Source organism: Crocuta crocuta, unplaced genomic scaffold (assembly GCF_008692635.1).
Source record: "Crocuta crocuta isolate KB4526 unplaced genomic scaffold, BGI_CrCroc_1.0 scaffold89, whole genome shotgun sequence".
NCBI lineage: Eukaryota > Metazoa > Chordata > Mammalia > Carnivora > Hyaenidae > Crocuta > Crocuta crocuta.
In genome coordinates this window covers 11,054,967-11,067,657 of record NW_027551559.1, presented here as the reverse complement: position 1 = coordinate 11,067,657, position 12,691 = coordinate 11,054,967, and the positions used below count along the sequence as shown (strand labels likewise).

The window sequence follows — 12,691 nt, the reverse complement described above, 5'->3', positions numbered from 1 at the left end:
GCCTGCCCCCTGTGCCCCCGGGACCCCGCCTGCCCCGTGTGACCCCGAGACCCTGCCCCCACCTGCCCCATGTGACAGACGCCCCTGTCCCCAGCGCGGGGCCTGGGCGCCCTGGCCCACCTTGTGCTGCCGCAGCAGGAAGGGCAGCAGCATGAGCAGGCCCCCGTCGTGCACGACCCACCACACGTCGATGTCCCCGTCACTGAAGCGCTCCTGGTTTTGCGGAAACAGGTCCACGTTCTTGGCCACCAGCAGGGCCTGCTGTGCCGCCGTGGTGTCTCGGACGGTCTCTGTGGACAGACAGCTGCGGGTCACGGGCACCGCGGCGGGGGAGCGGCAAGGCCACACCCCTGGGAAGCCCCGCCCTGGGGGCGGCCGGAGGGGCCCGAGGGGTCTGCGGGGGCAGGGCCGGCGCGCCGGGGGCGGTGAGGCTTTCCAAGGAGGGGTCGACCCCCGGGGCGCACGGCCGGGGCCCAGGACCCACCGACAAAGTTCTTCCAGGAGAAGGTGTTGTCCTCCCTCTTCCAGGACTCGGGCCAGGCCATGAGCACCGTGTTGTGCTTCATGCCCCCCAGGCCAGCAGACTGGATCAGGTGGGACATGCCGTCGCGCAGGCTGGACGACACCACCAGCTGGCAGAACCCCTTGGTCTTCTCCGTGCTCATCAGAGACCGGATGTTCTGGGGAGGCACGTGGGGGGACCGTGAGGGGACCGAGCGCACAGTCAGGGCCACACGGCATGCACGCTCCGGGGACAGCGGGCCTCGCCCTTCCCCGCCTCCCGGCCGGCACGTGAACCCCAGCGGGACCGACCAGGCCCAACCAGGCCCGTTGGCTTTGGCTCCATGGGCACAGCAGGGGACGCCCGGCGCCCCCACCCGGCCAGCGTGGGAGCCTGGGCACCAGGGGCCCCTGGGCCCGCGTCCTGAGACACAGCTCACAGCGTCCCCTCCCCTCGGGGACGCCAGGCCCCAGAGCCCCACACCTGCCGTATAGCTGGGGTGCCACCAGGGCAGTGACGGGGCCAAGCCACTGGCACAGGAGCCGTCCCCAGACGGCACGCAGACCGCCCGGTAGACCACAAAGCCAGAACTGGGCCCAGGCCCGTGGAGCGCACGCGGCCAGGGAGGCTCTGCCCCACGAGCTCCGCCGTGGGAAAACCTGCCCACAGACCACTCACAACAGAGCTTCCGTCCCAGGGACGTCGGGGACCCCTCGGCACGAGAGCAGGACAGAACGCTCAGCCTTCCACGAAAGTAATCCCACGAGGCCACCACGGACACACACACACTCTTCCAGAACAGAAAACTGACCTACGGCCCAAGTGTGCGCAACCCTTTCTACAGGACTGTCTCAGCCCACAAGGGACAGACCCACGTGTGTCAGGTGATGCCAGCGGTGTCCAGACTGGGGCAGGGACGGTGACTCCAGCCACGCGGGTACCGCCCTGGGCCCTGGCTCATGGACTCCCACCTCCCTCGCAGGGCCGGGCAGCAGGCTCCCCGGAGACCGCGCGGCCCTCGAGCTATGGCGGAATTCACGCCAGGGCCTGTCCCGCCACGCCTCGGGTCTAGGCAGAGCGCCTGTCGCCACGCACAGGCGGGGGCCCCGAGGGCACAGCCCCGGCCAGAAATGGGCAGTGTGAGCATCACAAGGACGACCCAGCGACCTCCATCGGTTGCACCCAGAAACCGCCGCGCCTGAGCCCGTGGGCTGAGGGCGGAGGGCAGGAGAAGCCCCAGCGCCCGCTGCCCTCCCGACCCCGCTGCGTCCGCAGACCACTGTCCGGCTCGGAGGCCAGCGTCCTGCAGCCCCGCCCCACTGCCCTGAATCTGCACGAGCCTCTGGGCACAACCCGGGTTCAGACCCACGGCAGCTGCATGACCGCAGATGGGGGGGCAGGGGGGGCGGCTGGACCCGTGAGGAAGGGAGGCAGACGGGGCAAGCAGGGAGGCAGCCTGCGAACAGCCGGTGCCCCACGCCTCCTGCTCCGGACACGGACACGGACACGGACACCCAGACACGGAAGTGTTTCTGCCTGGAAACACGCGGACATCAGGCCGTTTCCACACACGCGGATGTTGCGTCCCCTCCAGCCCGGCCCCTGCGCTCACGGGCCCACCCGCGCCAGCCGGCCCCAGAAGCTCCCGCCTGCGCAGTGCCACCCCACAACCGCGGTCCTCGAAACCAGAAAGCGGCGAGACGCACAGAACCGCGCCCTGACCTTCCGGCGCAGCCCAGGCGGGACCCAGCGGGCCACCCGCCCCCTCCGCCCGCGCCGAGCGCCGCCCACCTCCTCGGCCCGCTGGGCCTCCGCGTGCTTGTCCAGGTAGGTGCCCTCCAGCACGGAGCCCACGATGGTCAGGCCCTTGCCGGCCTTGAGCTGGGTGGTGAGGGACAGCAGGCGAGGGTGCTTCACACACTGCTCCTCGTCCAGGCTCAGCATCACCAGCACCTGCGGCCTGCGGCAGAGACGGCGTCACCCCGTCACCGGCCGGCGGGCAGGCCGCGGGGTTCTTGGTGCAGGGGACACCGCTGTTCGCCGGCACGGCCTTCTCCGTGCTTCCAGCAGCGGGAGACGAGCGGCAGGCGCCCTCACACTTCCCCTCCACCCTCAGCAGCACCCCCGGGTGGTCGGCTCACCCCGTTCCCCACCCACCATGCCACCTGGGTCTGGCCTGGCACCCAGAGACATGCTGATCACACCGTGGCCAACCAACATGAACTGAGAGAAGGTGCTAGAAGCTTCTGAGACCACTGCTCCCCTGAGGAAGGAGCAAATTTCCCTCTCTGAAGAGTGATGTTAGAGATGGTGCTTTGGGGGCTCAGGGGGTGTGAAGCCAACTCGGGGTGAGCCAGGGCGCTCACCGCCAGTTCTTGGTGTGGGGAGGGCCGTGCTCCACGCGCAGTAGGGCGTAGCGGGCAGCGTTTAGTGACAGCCCCCTGATGCCGTCACCCCACTCCTTCTCGGCCCTGTGAGGAAACGGCAGCGGTTAGGCCTCAGGCCCCCGGGGACAGGCTCCCCGAGAAGCCACCATGGGCGGGACATGGGAGTCGGGGACACGGCTCTGTGTGCGTGGACACTGGTGAGCACCGCCAGCCTGGCCTCCCCAGCACGTGGTCACAGCCCGACACTCCTGCTAAACCTCCTGGAAAGAGCGGGCTCGGTGGGCAGCAGCCGGGACCCCACCCCCAGAGGGGCCAGGCGCCCAAGGGACACAGCCCAGGGATGGGCCAGGCGCTGCGGGACGCAGGGTCCCTCACACACCAGTGCTGTCACTGGACAACTTCAAAGTTCTGAAAAACCACACGAAGGTGTCACAGCCAGAGTGGCCCCTCCGCCTGCGGCCCCCCCGTGGCCCAGGCCAGGCCCTGCAGCGGCTTACCCGCGGTACTCAATGTACTTGTAGATGCAGCCGGCGATGAGCATGGCGAACAGGGCGTAGTACCAGGAGCAGATGAACATCAGGGCGAGGCACAGGCTCATGCCCAGGAAGGACAGCGCCCTGGGGAACACACACCTCACGTGGCTGCCCACAGCCGAACCCCGAAACCTCACAGGCCCCGCCAAGATCTTTTCCAGACACCGTGAGAAAGCAGCAACGATGCCCTGAGATCGGGTCCCCCCACTGACCCCTCTTGGGGGCTGAAACAGTCCTGGCTCCGTGCCCACCGGTATGCCTGCCCCGCCCCCAGGGCACTCAAACGCCCGCCGGGCACAGCGCACAGTGGGCTTCACGCATCTGCCACACATGGCGGCAGCGCAAGGACCGAGCGGCCGCGGTCAATCGCTCTGGGCCCGGGGAGACTGGGGCCAAGCCCCGGGGGACCACGTGCCACAGGCTGCCTGGGTGGCCCAGGCCACGGCCACCTGCCAGCTCGGCGCTCACCAGTGGTAGTACTTGAACCGTGGGCGCCAGTTGGGCGTCCGCAGCAGGGTCTGCACGGCGCAGGCCAGGTTCACGAACATGTAGCACATCAGGAAAAACCTGGGAGTGAACACAGCACAGAGGGCCGGGGCGGGTCCCACGCGGCTCCCGGCTGACACGCCGCCCCGTCCTGCGGGCGCCTGGCCGCCTGCTCCAGGGAGCAGGTCCCTCGTCTGCATACCATCCCCCCACAGGGGTCTCCCAGACCCCTCGCGTCCGCAGCACCAGCCCAGTGACCACACGCACCCATCGTCCCGAGCAGAAGGCCAGCCCCGAGAGCAGGGGCGCGCAGGCGACAAGCGGCGGCCACCTCTCCACAGCCCGTCCCCACAGCCCGTCCCCACACCCCTCCGCCGTGCCCAGGGCCGCTCACATGGAGAGGATGGGGGCCACGCTGTCCAGGGAGGCAATCAGGATGCCGGTCTCGCAGATGAGGGCCGTGAGCAGCAGGGCCCACGTGGGCTCCCCGTTGGCCTTCCCGTGACCGAACACCTGCAGGGAAGGGCAGGGGGGCTGCTGAGACGTGGCGGGGGCCCCGGGAACGCCTGGCGTCCTGGTGAGAGGCCCAGGTTCTCAGGCGCAGCCCCAGAGGGCCTCAGGGACGTGACGGAAGCAGAAGCGGGTTTGCACAGCTGGGCCGGCACCCTCTCCAGCTGCGTCCAGAGCAGACACCCAACCTCCAGCCCCCAGGAGGGGACGACGTTTGCAGGCGTGAGCTTTACGGGGGCCAAAGCCGCTGGGGCAGAACCAGTCCTGCCTGGTGACCTCGCATAAAGACATGAAGGTGCAGGGAGGCCACGTGAGGCCTCGGGGAGGGGGGGCCACGTGAGGCCTCGGAGAAGACCGCGTGCACACGTCCGCTCAGGCTGTCTGAGCCCCCAGCCTGCAGCGTGTGGTAGGGGGGCCCCAGGACACTGAGATGTGAGCCCTTGAGTTCATTCCAGAAAGTTTCCACCCCAAATAGAGGACGACCCCCAGCAGGACAGACGGCCCCCCACAGGCCACCCCCCCACCAGACAGATGCCCCCCCACAGGACAGACAGGACAGTTATTACCCCCTCCCCCCCAGCAGGAGGGGGCTCCTCGCTGCTCCCACAGCAGTGACTGCCTGGGGTCCCCGGGGCCCACAGTCTGGGACAGTGAAGGTCGTGCTCTGGGGGCAGACCCTCAGGGACCCTTGCGGACTGGCCTCAGAGGGGCGGCCGCCCAGCTCACCCGCAGGAAGGGGATGATGCCGTCGCGGGCGATGGCCTGCAGCAGCCGTGGTGCACCCGTGAGGCTCTGCAGACCCGCGCCGCAGGTGGAGAAGAAGGAGCCGATGACGATGACCCAGGGCGACGGCCAGGCCAGCATGCCGATGACCAGCTTCCCCTGCAGGGCCTCCCCAAACCTGCGGGCAGGGGCAGGAGGGCTTCAGACATTCTGAGCGGGAACGCGGCCGCTCCCACCCCGAGCGTCCCTCTTACGAGCAGGGAAGCCACCGCCACCCGCGTGGGAGCGTATCGCCGCGGCCTCGGGGTCAGGGACTGCACGGAGCCCCGGCGCTCTCCCGGGCTCAGAGGCCGCCCTGTGCCCCCCCCTCCCGGGCTGGAGCAGAAGAGGATAGACACGTGGACCAAACAGAACCCCACGGAGGGGCCACGGGGCTTCCTGCTCCATCACTCGCAGCCTGAAGTCCTGCGGGGGGGGCAGGGGGGGTCCCACGGTCAACAATGCGACCCTCTATGAGGAAGTGGAAGCTTCGAGAAGCTGCACGTGGAAAGCAACGTACTTGTCTCGTAAGATCACTCCTTCGATGCAGGCCCCGAAGAGCACGATGCAGGACAGGTCTGTGTCTCAGGTCAAGGAAGCGGCGGCCCAAACATGCTGTGGCCACGGGGCCCGGGTTGCAGGCAGACCTGACCGGCCCGCCCCCGCCCGCCAGGCCCGGTGGCCCTCAGGGCACCTTCCTCACCACCCCATCCGCCAGGTGAGCCAGGCTGCACACAGTCTGATGCATGACCTCCATGGGGACCAGGCAGGGCGCCCGGCTCGCTCGGTGGGGAGCGGCTATGCGTTAGTGACACGTTACGTGGGATGACATGAGGGGTACGTGCAGCTTATGGACGACTCGCGCCAGAATCAGCCACGAAGGTCAGTATTATAAGACAAACGCCGGCCCAGCTCCGTCTCAGGGGCGACGGCCAGGACTCGCGGGGCCCAGGAAGCCCACCCCAGCGGCCAGGGCTCAGAGCCTGGGGCCACCCTCGCCTGGTTGCCTGTGCCCCCCCGACCTCGGCCCTTTTAAGGATACAGATAAAAGATGTCGTCACGATGGCCAAAATGGTCCCTGTGGGGATGGACTTCTGGGCATCCCTGAGGTCCCCAGACCGGTTCGAGCCCGCCATGATACCTACAGAAGCCCGCGGAAGGACAGCTTACCACGCCTGGGATGCACGGGGGGCGGGGGAGGGGGTGGGACCAGACAGAAGTGCCCCCCCCAGCTGAGGTGCAGCTGCAGCGCGTGCGCAGGTAGAGCCGGGCAAGGCAGCCACGCAGGCCCGGCTCCGGGAGCGGGAGCACGGCCGAGCGGCCCCCGCAGGTGCCAGACGGGCAGACACACCATCGGCGGCAGGCGGCTCCGGCAGCCAGCGCCAGGCTGGGGCGGTGGGGGCTCCCGCTGCGCACACGGCAGCCCAGGGCTGTCCCAGCAGGGGGTGCATGTGCGCGCGTGCAGGGGAGGAGGCACCGGCGTGGACGAAAGCGTGTCCACTCCTGGCCGCCACTGTCACGGTTCCTTTGAGTGACACCAGCCTCTCTGGAGAGCTCGGGACAAAGCCACTTCCTGAACCCCACACAGCGCGCGGGGGCAGAGGCCCGAACCTCACGCGGCGTGGGGGCAGAGGCCTGCGGCCAGTGTCGTGGGCTGAGTGCAGAGTGAGGGGACCAGGGCCCGTGTGCGCAGAGGCGGGGGGGGGGCTCACCCGTCACAGAGGGGAAGTAGATCCCGACCAGCATGGTGAAGTAGGTCATGATGTCAGTGAGGACGTAGGGCAGGCCACTGGCCCTGCTCTCCTCTGGCACGGGCACCGACGGTGTGCCCTTCCTCTCTACAAACGCCCCTTTGTCTGCATACGCACTCCACAGGTTATCTGCGGCAACAACAGGGCAGTAACAGCATTCCGGAACCTTCTGCCGGAGGTCCTGACTCAGAGAGGCCCCAGCAGATGCGGCTGGTGGCAAAGGGTTCCTGAGCTCCCACGGGCTCCAACTTCACAGGAAGACGCGAAGTTTGTCTCCCAGAAGAACAGAAATGGAGAAGCCCTGCGAGTTCCGCTGAGAACCTGGAAAATTCCCGTGCAGTAGTGGCAAACTCCTAGAAACAGAGTCTACGGATCTGTGGGCTTTGCACCCTCTGTGGTGACGGCAGCTCTGGGGACGACAGACAGCGGCCCGGCGGGTCGGCTGTGGGGAGGCGGGGCCCCACCCGGAACACGGGAACACTCACCCAGGAGGGCGCCGCTGACCACGCCGGGGATCCCCTGGATCTCCGTGACGTTGTTCTGGGCAAAGTACTCGTCACAGGTGGCGTTGGGCATGGAGCTGTTGCAGAAGAGGCCCCAGAGCGCCGTGGGCGTCGTGCTGTTGTTCAGGGTGTGGACCTTGGCACAGATGTCGAAGCCGCGTCTCGACAGGGTGCGGTTCCCCAGCAGGCAGACCCTAGGGCGGGCGGCCGGGCGTGAGGGGCTGGGACCACTTCTGAAACTACGACTGCTTTTCTCGGGCGACCGGGGCCAGGGGCCGCTACATCGCCCTGATGCCCCACTTTGTGGGATGGGAACGCTGCGTGAGCCTTGGGGGGTGGGGGTTGAAACAGGACCCCAATAGCCCCTCGAGACCACAGTCCCGGGTCACGGGCTCCTCACAGCGTGAGTCCCGCCCGGGGGCGTCTGACACAGGCACCCCCTCCGTGTGGAGAAGCTGGGGGCTGGTGCCAGCGGCCATGCACCCCATCAGGCTCCCCCTAGACCCGCCCTGTGGGTGCTGGGCCCATCTGGCCGGCCTGGTGTCTGAGCACCGGACACACTGCGGCTCAATCACTGGCTGTGACCTTGGGACTTGGCATCCACATCCAGAAGAAGGTCAAGAAAGGAACGCACATGGGGGCTTCTGTGAGGACGAGGGGAGCCGGGCACAGGGCACACTGAGAACAGGCCACCCCAGTGCTCAGTGACGCCTGACCGTCCTCGGGGCCACCAGTACCCTGTGCACCCCGACCTCCGCCAGACCCATCCTGTCCTCACAGATGTCAGAGGCGCACGAGCGTCCCGGCGGCTGCTCCCGACCCCGGCCACGCGGCCACGGCCCCGGGCCGAGAGAAGCTGCATGTGTGCAGCACTCACGGGATGTCTGGGGGGTCGAAGGCGGTCTTGATGACGCCGGCGTAGATGGCGAGGATGGACAGCACCACGCAGGCCAGGAACACCAGGGCCAGCTTGTTGACGTACTTGACGCCCACGAAGACCACCATGGCCATGAGCACCAGCGTGCACGTCCCATACACACGCATGTTGTGCAGCATGGCCGCGGCCTCGCCGCCCGCCGCCTCCGCCTGGATGATGGCTGCGCTGGGGGAGATGTAGGTCTGCGGGGCACAGCGCGAAGGGGTCAAGGAGGGCCGTCGACCTCCCCTGCCTGGAAGACGGCCCCGCGGGGGAGGCACCTTGGTCTGCGGGGCTTGGTGCTGGGCTCCCTCCCGCACTGGGGCCCCCAGCCCCCCAGCATCCATTCACGGTGGGCCCTGGGGAGCTGCCGCCAAGGCACGGGAGCGGAGAAGAAAGGCTCACAGAGGTGCTGCGCTGGGGTTGGTGTCGTGGAGGCTGCTCTTGGGCGGCGCCCCCAGCCCAGCCTGCGGGGCCAGGGCCACCGGGCTCGACCACACGAGGGCAATGGTACCATCTGGGAGGCCCTACTGGGCACGTGCAAGGTAAGTGGGGGAGGGGCAGCAAGGACAGATTCCTGGCCGAGCTCTCTCCTGACGGCCCTGCGTCCTTGAAGGCCTTGAAGGCCCGGCCCTGGCAAGCACATCACCTGGGCAGGTACCCGCCGGGCAGCCAGCAGGGCCACTGGGTCACACCACTCCGAGGAGACAGGGGCAGCCAGCCTTCAGGAGCCCAGGGGGACAGCGTCAGAGCGACTGGGTGAGGGGCTGGGCTCCTCGGGGTCTGGAAAACCAGCCCAAAAGAGAGCACTTACCAAAAAAATCTCAATGGTCCCCAAGATATACATGGCCCCGGCGAAGGTGGTGCCCAGGTAGAAGCAGAGGCCCACGGCCCCTCCAAACTCAGGCCCCAGAGACCTCGAAATCATGTAGTATGAGCCACCGGCTGCAAACCAGACACAGAAACAGGTGAGGGTCGCCCCGTTCGCTGTGCTGCAGACGGTGGACCCAACCCCTCAATTCTGTGCACTTTGACCCTAAAAGGCCAAGGAAGCCAGGGCCGCGCAAGCACGTCTCGCGCTAGAGCACGCCGGCGCCACAGCGGACTCCGGGCCCCACGCCAGACGGCCCAGCCGGCAGGCCCCTGGGTCTACACTGCCTACACCGCGGCTGCCCCGGGGGAGGCTCTGGGCCGGGGGCAGCCTCCCCGCGACCTGGAGATGGAGTCACACAGCACACCATCCGCTCCCTGTCCTCGCCTGGGGCTCACCGACCCCGTCCCAGGGACGGTCACTACGAACAGCAGTGACTCCAGGGCTCCAAGGTCAAGGCAGGGCCCCCAAGAGAGGGAGCCCCCAGCCTCCCGGGCAGGGACTGCCTGCTGCGGCGCCCATTCAGCCTCAGAAATGACTTGGTTTAGCAAGAGAATGAGGGTCTGGCGGAAATTAACTTCAGAACCAAAGGCAAGAATCAGCTCATAAAATGCCAGCACCTCCGACCAGTGGACAAAGGCGAGATCTCAGAGTATCGGGAAGTATTCCGTGGGTTCCCACCCGAAGAAGCCCGATTTCACAGCAGGATCGAGTGTCAGGCCAGGCGCTGGCGGACAAGTGTGTGCAGGATCCCCGCCTTGATGCCTGTGGGGGGCGCCAGGACACCAGCTCTCGGTGCATCCTGGGCCGGGACGCCAAGCGAGGAGCACGGCCCCCCACTCGACCTGCCCGGCACCCTTACCTGGGACCACACCATTGGTGGCGATGGCGCTCATGGAGATGGCGGTCAGCATCGTCTGCAAAGACACGGGCGAGCCTCTCAAAAGAGAGAATGTGTCGGAAGCCGCACCGGCCCAATCACAAAGGGACTGCGGGCAAGCAGCCGCGCGGGCTCAGGACGCTCCCCCTCATCTCCCACTCAGCCCCGAGGCGGAGCTCCTGCAGCCCCTCGTAGGACCCCTCCTGCCCGGGGGTGTGGGGGCCCCATCCACGTGTCCACCTGCCCGGGGGCGTGGGGACCCCATCCGCATGTCCACCTGCCCGGGGGTGTGGGGGCCCCATCCGCGTGTCCACCTGCCCGAGGGTGTGGGGGCCCCATCCGCATGTCCACCTGCCCGGGGGTGTGGGGGCCCCACCCGCGTGTCCACCTGCCCGGGGGTGTGGCGAAGTGTCCTGCTGGGCACATGTGCTGCTTAAGGAAGCCCCTCCTCTTATTCCCGGTTTCTATGTTTTTGTGGCAATCACTCCAGATAATTTCCAGGTTCCTCAAGTGAAAGCAACCTCACAGGAGGAAGGGACAGTTTAGGCAGCCACAACACAGCCCGTGAAGCCGTGGAGGGCACGGGCAGGTCCCCAGGGGGCCAGGTCAAGGGACTCTCGCTTGGTTGTCTGAATTTCAGCCAGAGGCCTCCAGGTGACGCTGGGGGATTGGGACAGCCTGCTACAGTCCCTGCAGTGAGAGCAAGGCAGGTCGGGCAGAGGCTGTGGGAGCAGGTGCCCAGGACACGGAGGCCGTGCGCCCCAGAGCCCTTCCACAGACGTGGCCCATCACTAGCCCAGCCTTGGCCGGCCGGCCCCACACAGCTTGACTTCCCTTGGGCATGAGCCCTGGGGTCTGGGCACAGCGTTCCCGGAAAGCCCCAGCCATCGACACGGATGGGTCCCTGAGGTCCGCACGCCACCCGCCCGGGGACCTACAGTCACTCACGCAGGTGCAACACATGAACACGATGAGGAAGGACTCCAGGACACCAGCCGCCCCCACGATCCACGTCAGGCGCAGGAAGAGGATCACGCCAAGAATGTTCTGGAGGCAGGGCAGGTAGACGCCAATGAAGGTGCCCATGCGCGGGCTCTGAAAGCAAGCACGGCAGTTCCTGTTTCGGGGAGGCTGGACCAGCACCTGCAGGCGGCCAGACCCGCGGCCCTGCCCCAGGGCCCCCGGGACAGAAGAGCGAGGGAGGGAAGCTGTGGGGCTACATGCTCCAGCTGCACGGGCCTCGCGGGTTCCAGGAAGCCAGGCCTCCGGGGAGGACCACGTCGCCGCTGAGGACCAGGGCGGGGCCCTGTCCAGCAGAGGCCCGGTAAGTCTGGGCGCCCCCGTGGCTCAGCACATCGGCCAGGCAGACAATGCCAGGGTCCCAGTCCATGCGCTGACTGCCGGCACGATGCCACGGTCAGCGGGCCCACCGAGACTCGAGGCTGAAAGGCTGTCTGAAAAGGCGAGATGATGTTCAACAGGAAAAACGTCTCAAGTCCAGGTGAATTAAAAACAAACAAAACCAAGAAACTGGGGAAGATCTGCTTTGAAATAATTTCCTGTGAATGAAAACAGGCTGCCACCAAGGGCCTGCAGGCGGTTCTCGGGCTCAGGGCCCCAGGACGGGCCTCTGCACAGAACGCCTGCCCCGGCGAGCCTGGACGGGCAGGGCCCCAGAGCCCGTGGGACCCTCCAAGCCTGGGCAAAATCCCAAGGGCACCCCCGCGCATGTGGGCATCTTAATGCCTGGGACGCTCAGCTCCCTCTTAACACAGGGCCCAGGCCTGCCCACCCACGGGGTGCCTGGCTTCTGTGCGCCCCCTCGGGTGGCCACAGGGCAGGCGTCGAGCGACTCAGGGACCTTCCAGTTGTGTAAACTGGGAACGCACTGGCCAAGGAAGGGTGGTGCCAGGCAGGCAGCGGCTTCTCATTCAAGGGTAAGTGCCAGGCAGCCACCCCCCAGCTGACGCAGGTGCCCGCTGCTCTGCGCCCAGCAGCTGGCAGGACCCCAGGTTGCCAGGGAAGGGTCTCCCGTTCACGCCTACAGGCAGCTTTGACAGATAGGCCCGGCCAGCCGGGAGCTCGAGCNGCCACCCCCCAGCTGACGCAGGTGCCCGCTGCTCTGCGCCCAGCAGCTGGCAGGGCCCCAGGTCACCAGGGAAGGGTCTCCCGTTCACGCCTACAGGCAGCTATGACAGATCGGCCCGGCCGGCCGGGAGCTCGAGACCTTGCCGCGGCGGGGGTGGGTACCAAGGCCGGGCATCCACACCCAGAGGACCTGGTCAGTCCTAAGTGGGGCGGCTGATCCGTCCCAGAGTATGTCCACCTGGTGACAGTGGGTGTGCGGAGGGTCACGGCGCGGCTGGGTCCCTCCTGTGACTGAAATCCAGCCTGCAGCACCTGCCCTGGCGCCTCCAGGGGACACAGGCCAGACAGCTGAGCTGCCAGGTCCGAGCCACGTGCTGTACAGGCTCCCCGAGCTGGGCATTTAGACTGTATCGCCACAAAAACCACGTGGAGGGTCTGGGCTGCGCTTCCATGCAGGGGGAGGCTAGGGCGCCCTGGGCTGAGCTGGGGTGCCTGGGGACCG

The 12,691-nt window shown here is 67.4% G+C and overlaps 1 protein-coding gene across 2 annotated transcripts in view; it reads right to left on the bottom strand.

Annotated features, from left to right (window-relative positions):
* SLC12A7 (solute carrier family 12 member 7) overlaps positions 1-11,216 on the bottom strand; it is a 19,016-nt gene extending 7,800 nt beyond the window's left edge. For both annotated transcript variants that reach the window (XM_077749418.1, XM_077749419.1), the window contains exons 1-16: positions 11,050-11,216; positions 10,084-10,138; positions 9,165-9,295; positions 8,312-8,553; positions 7,417-7,628; positions 6,893-7,060; positions 6,223-6,321; positions 5,701-5,758; positions 5,145-5,319; positions 4,303-4,421; positions 3,891-3,989; positions 3,387-3,506; positions 2,869-2,973; positions 2,294-2,462; positions 485-680; positions 121-290 (exon numbers count right to left, since the gene is read on the bottom strand). In XM_077749418.1, the coding sequence (XP_077605544.1) occupies positions 121-290; positions 485-680; positions 2,294-2,462; positions 2,869-2,973; positions 3,387-3,506; positions 3,891-3,989; positions 4,303-4,421; positions 5,145-5,319; positions 5,701-5,758; positions 6,223-6,321; positions 6,893-7,060; positions 7,417-7,628; positions 8,312-8,553; positions 9,165-9,295; positions 10,084-10,138; positions 11,050-11,187 (2,256 nt within the window). In that variant the 5' untranslated portion in view covers positions 11,188-11,216. The remainder of the gene's footprint in view (positions 1-120; positions 291-484; positions 681-2,293; positions 2,463-2,868; positions 2,974-3,386; positions 3,507-3,890; positions 3,990-4,302; positions 4,422-5,144; positions 5,320-5,700; positions 5,759-6,222; positions 6,322-6,892; positions 7,061-7,416; positions 7,629-8,311; positions 8,554-9,164; positions 9,296-10,083; positions 10,139-11,049) is intronic.
* Positions 11,217-12,691: the final 1,475 nt, after the last annotated feature.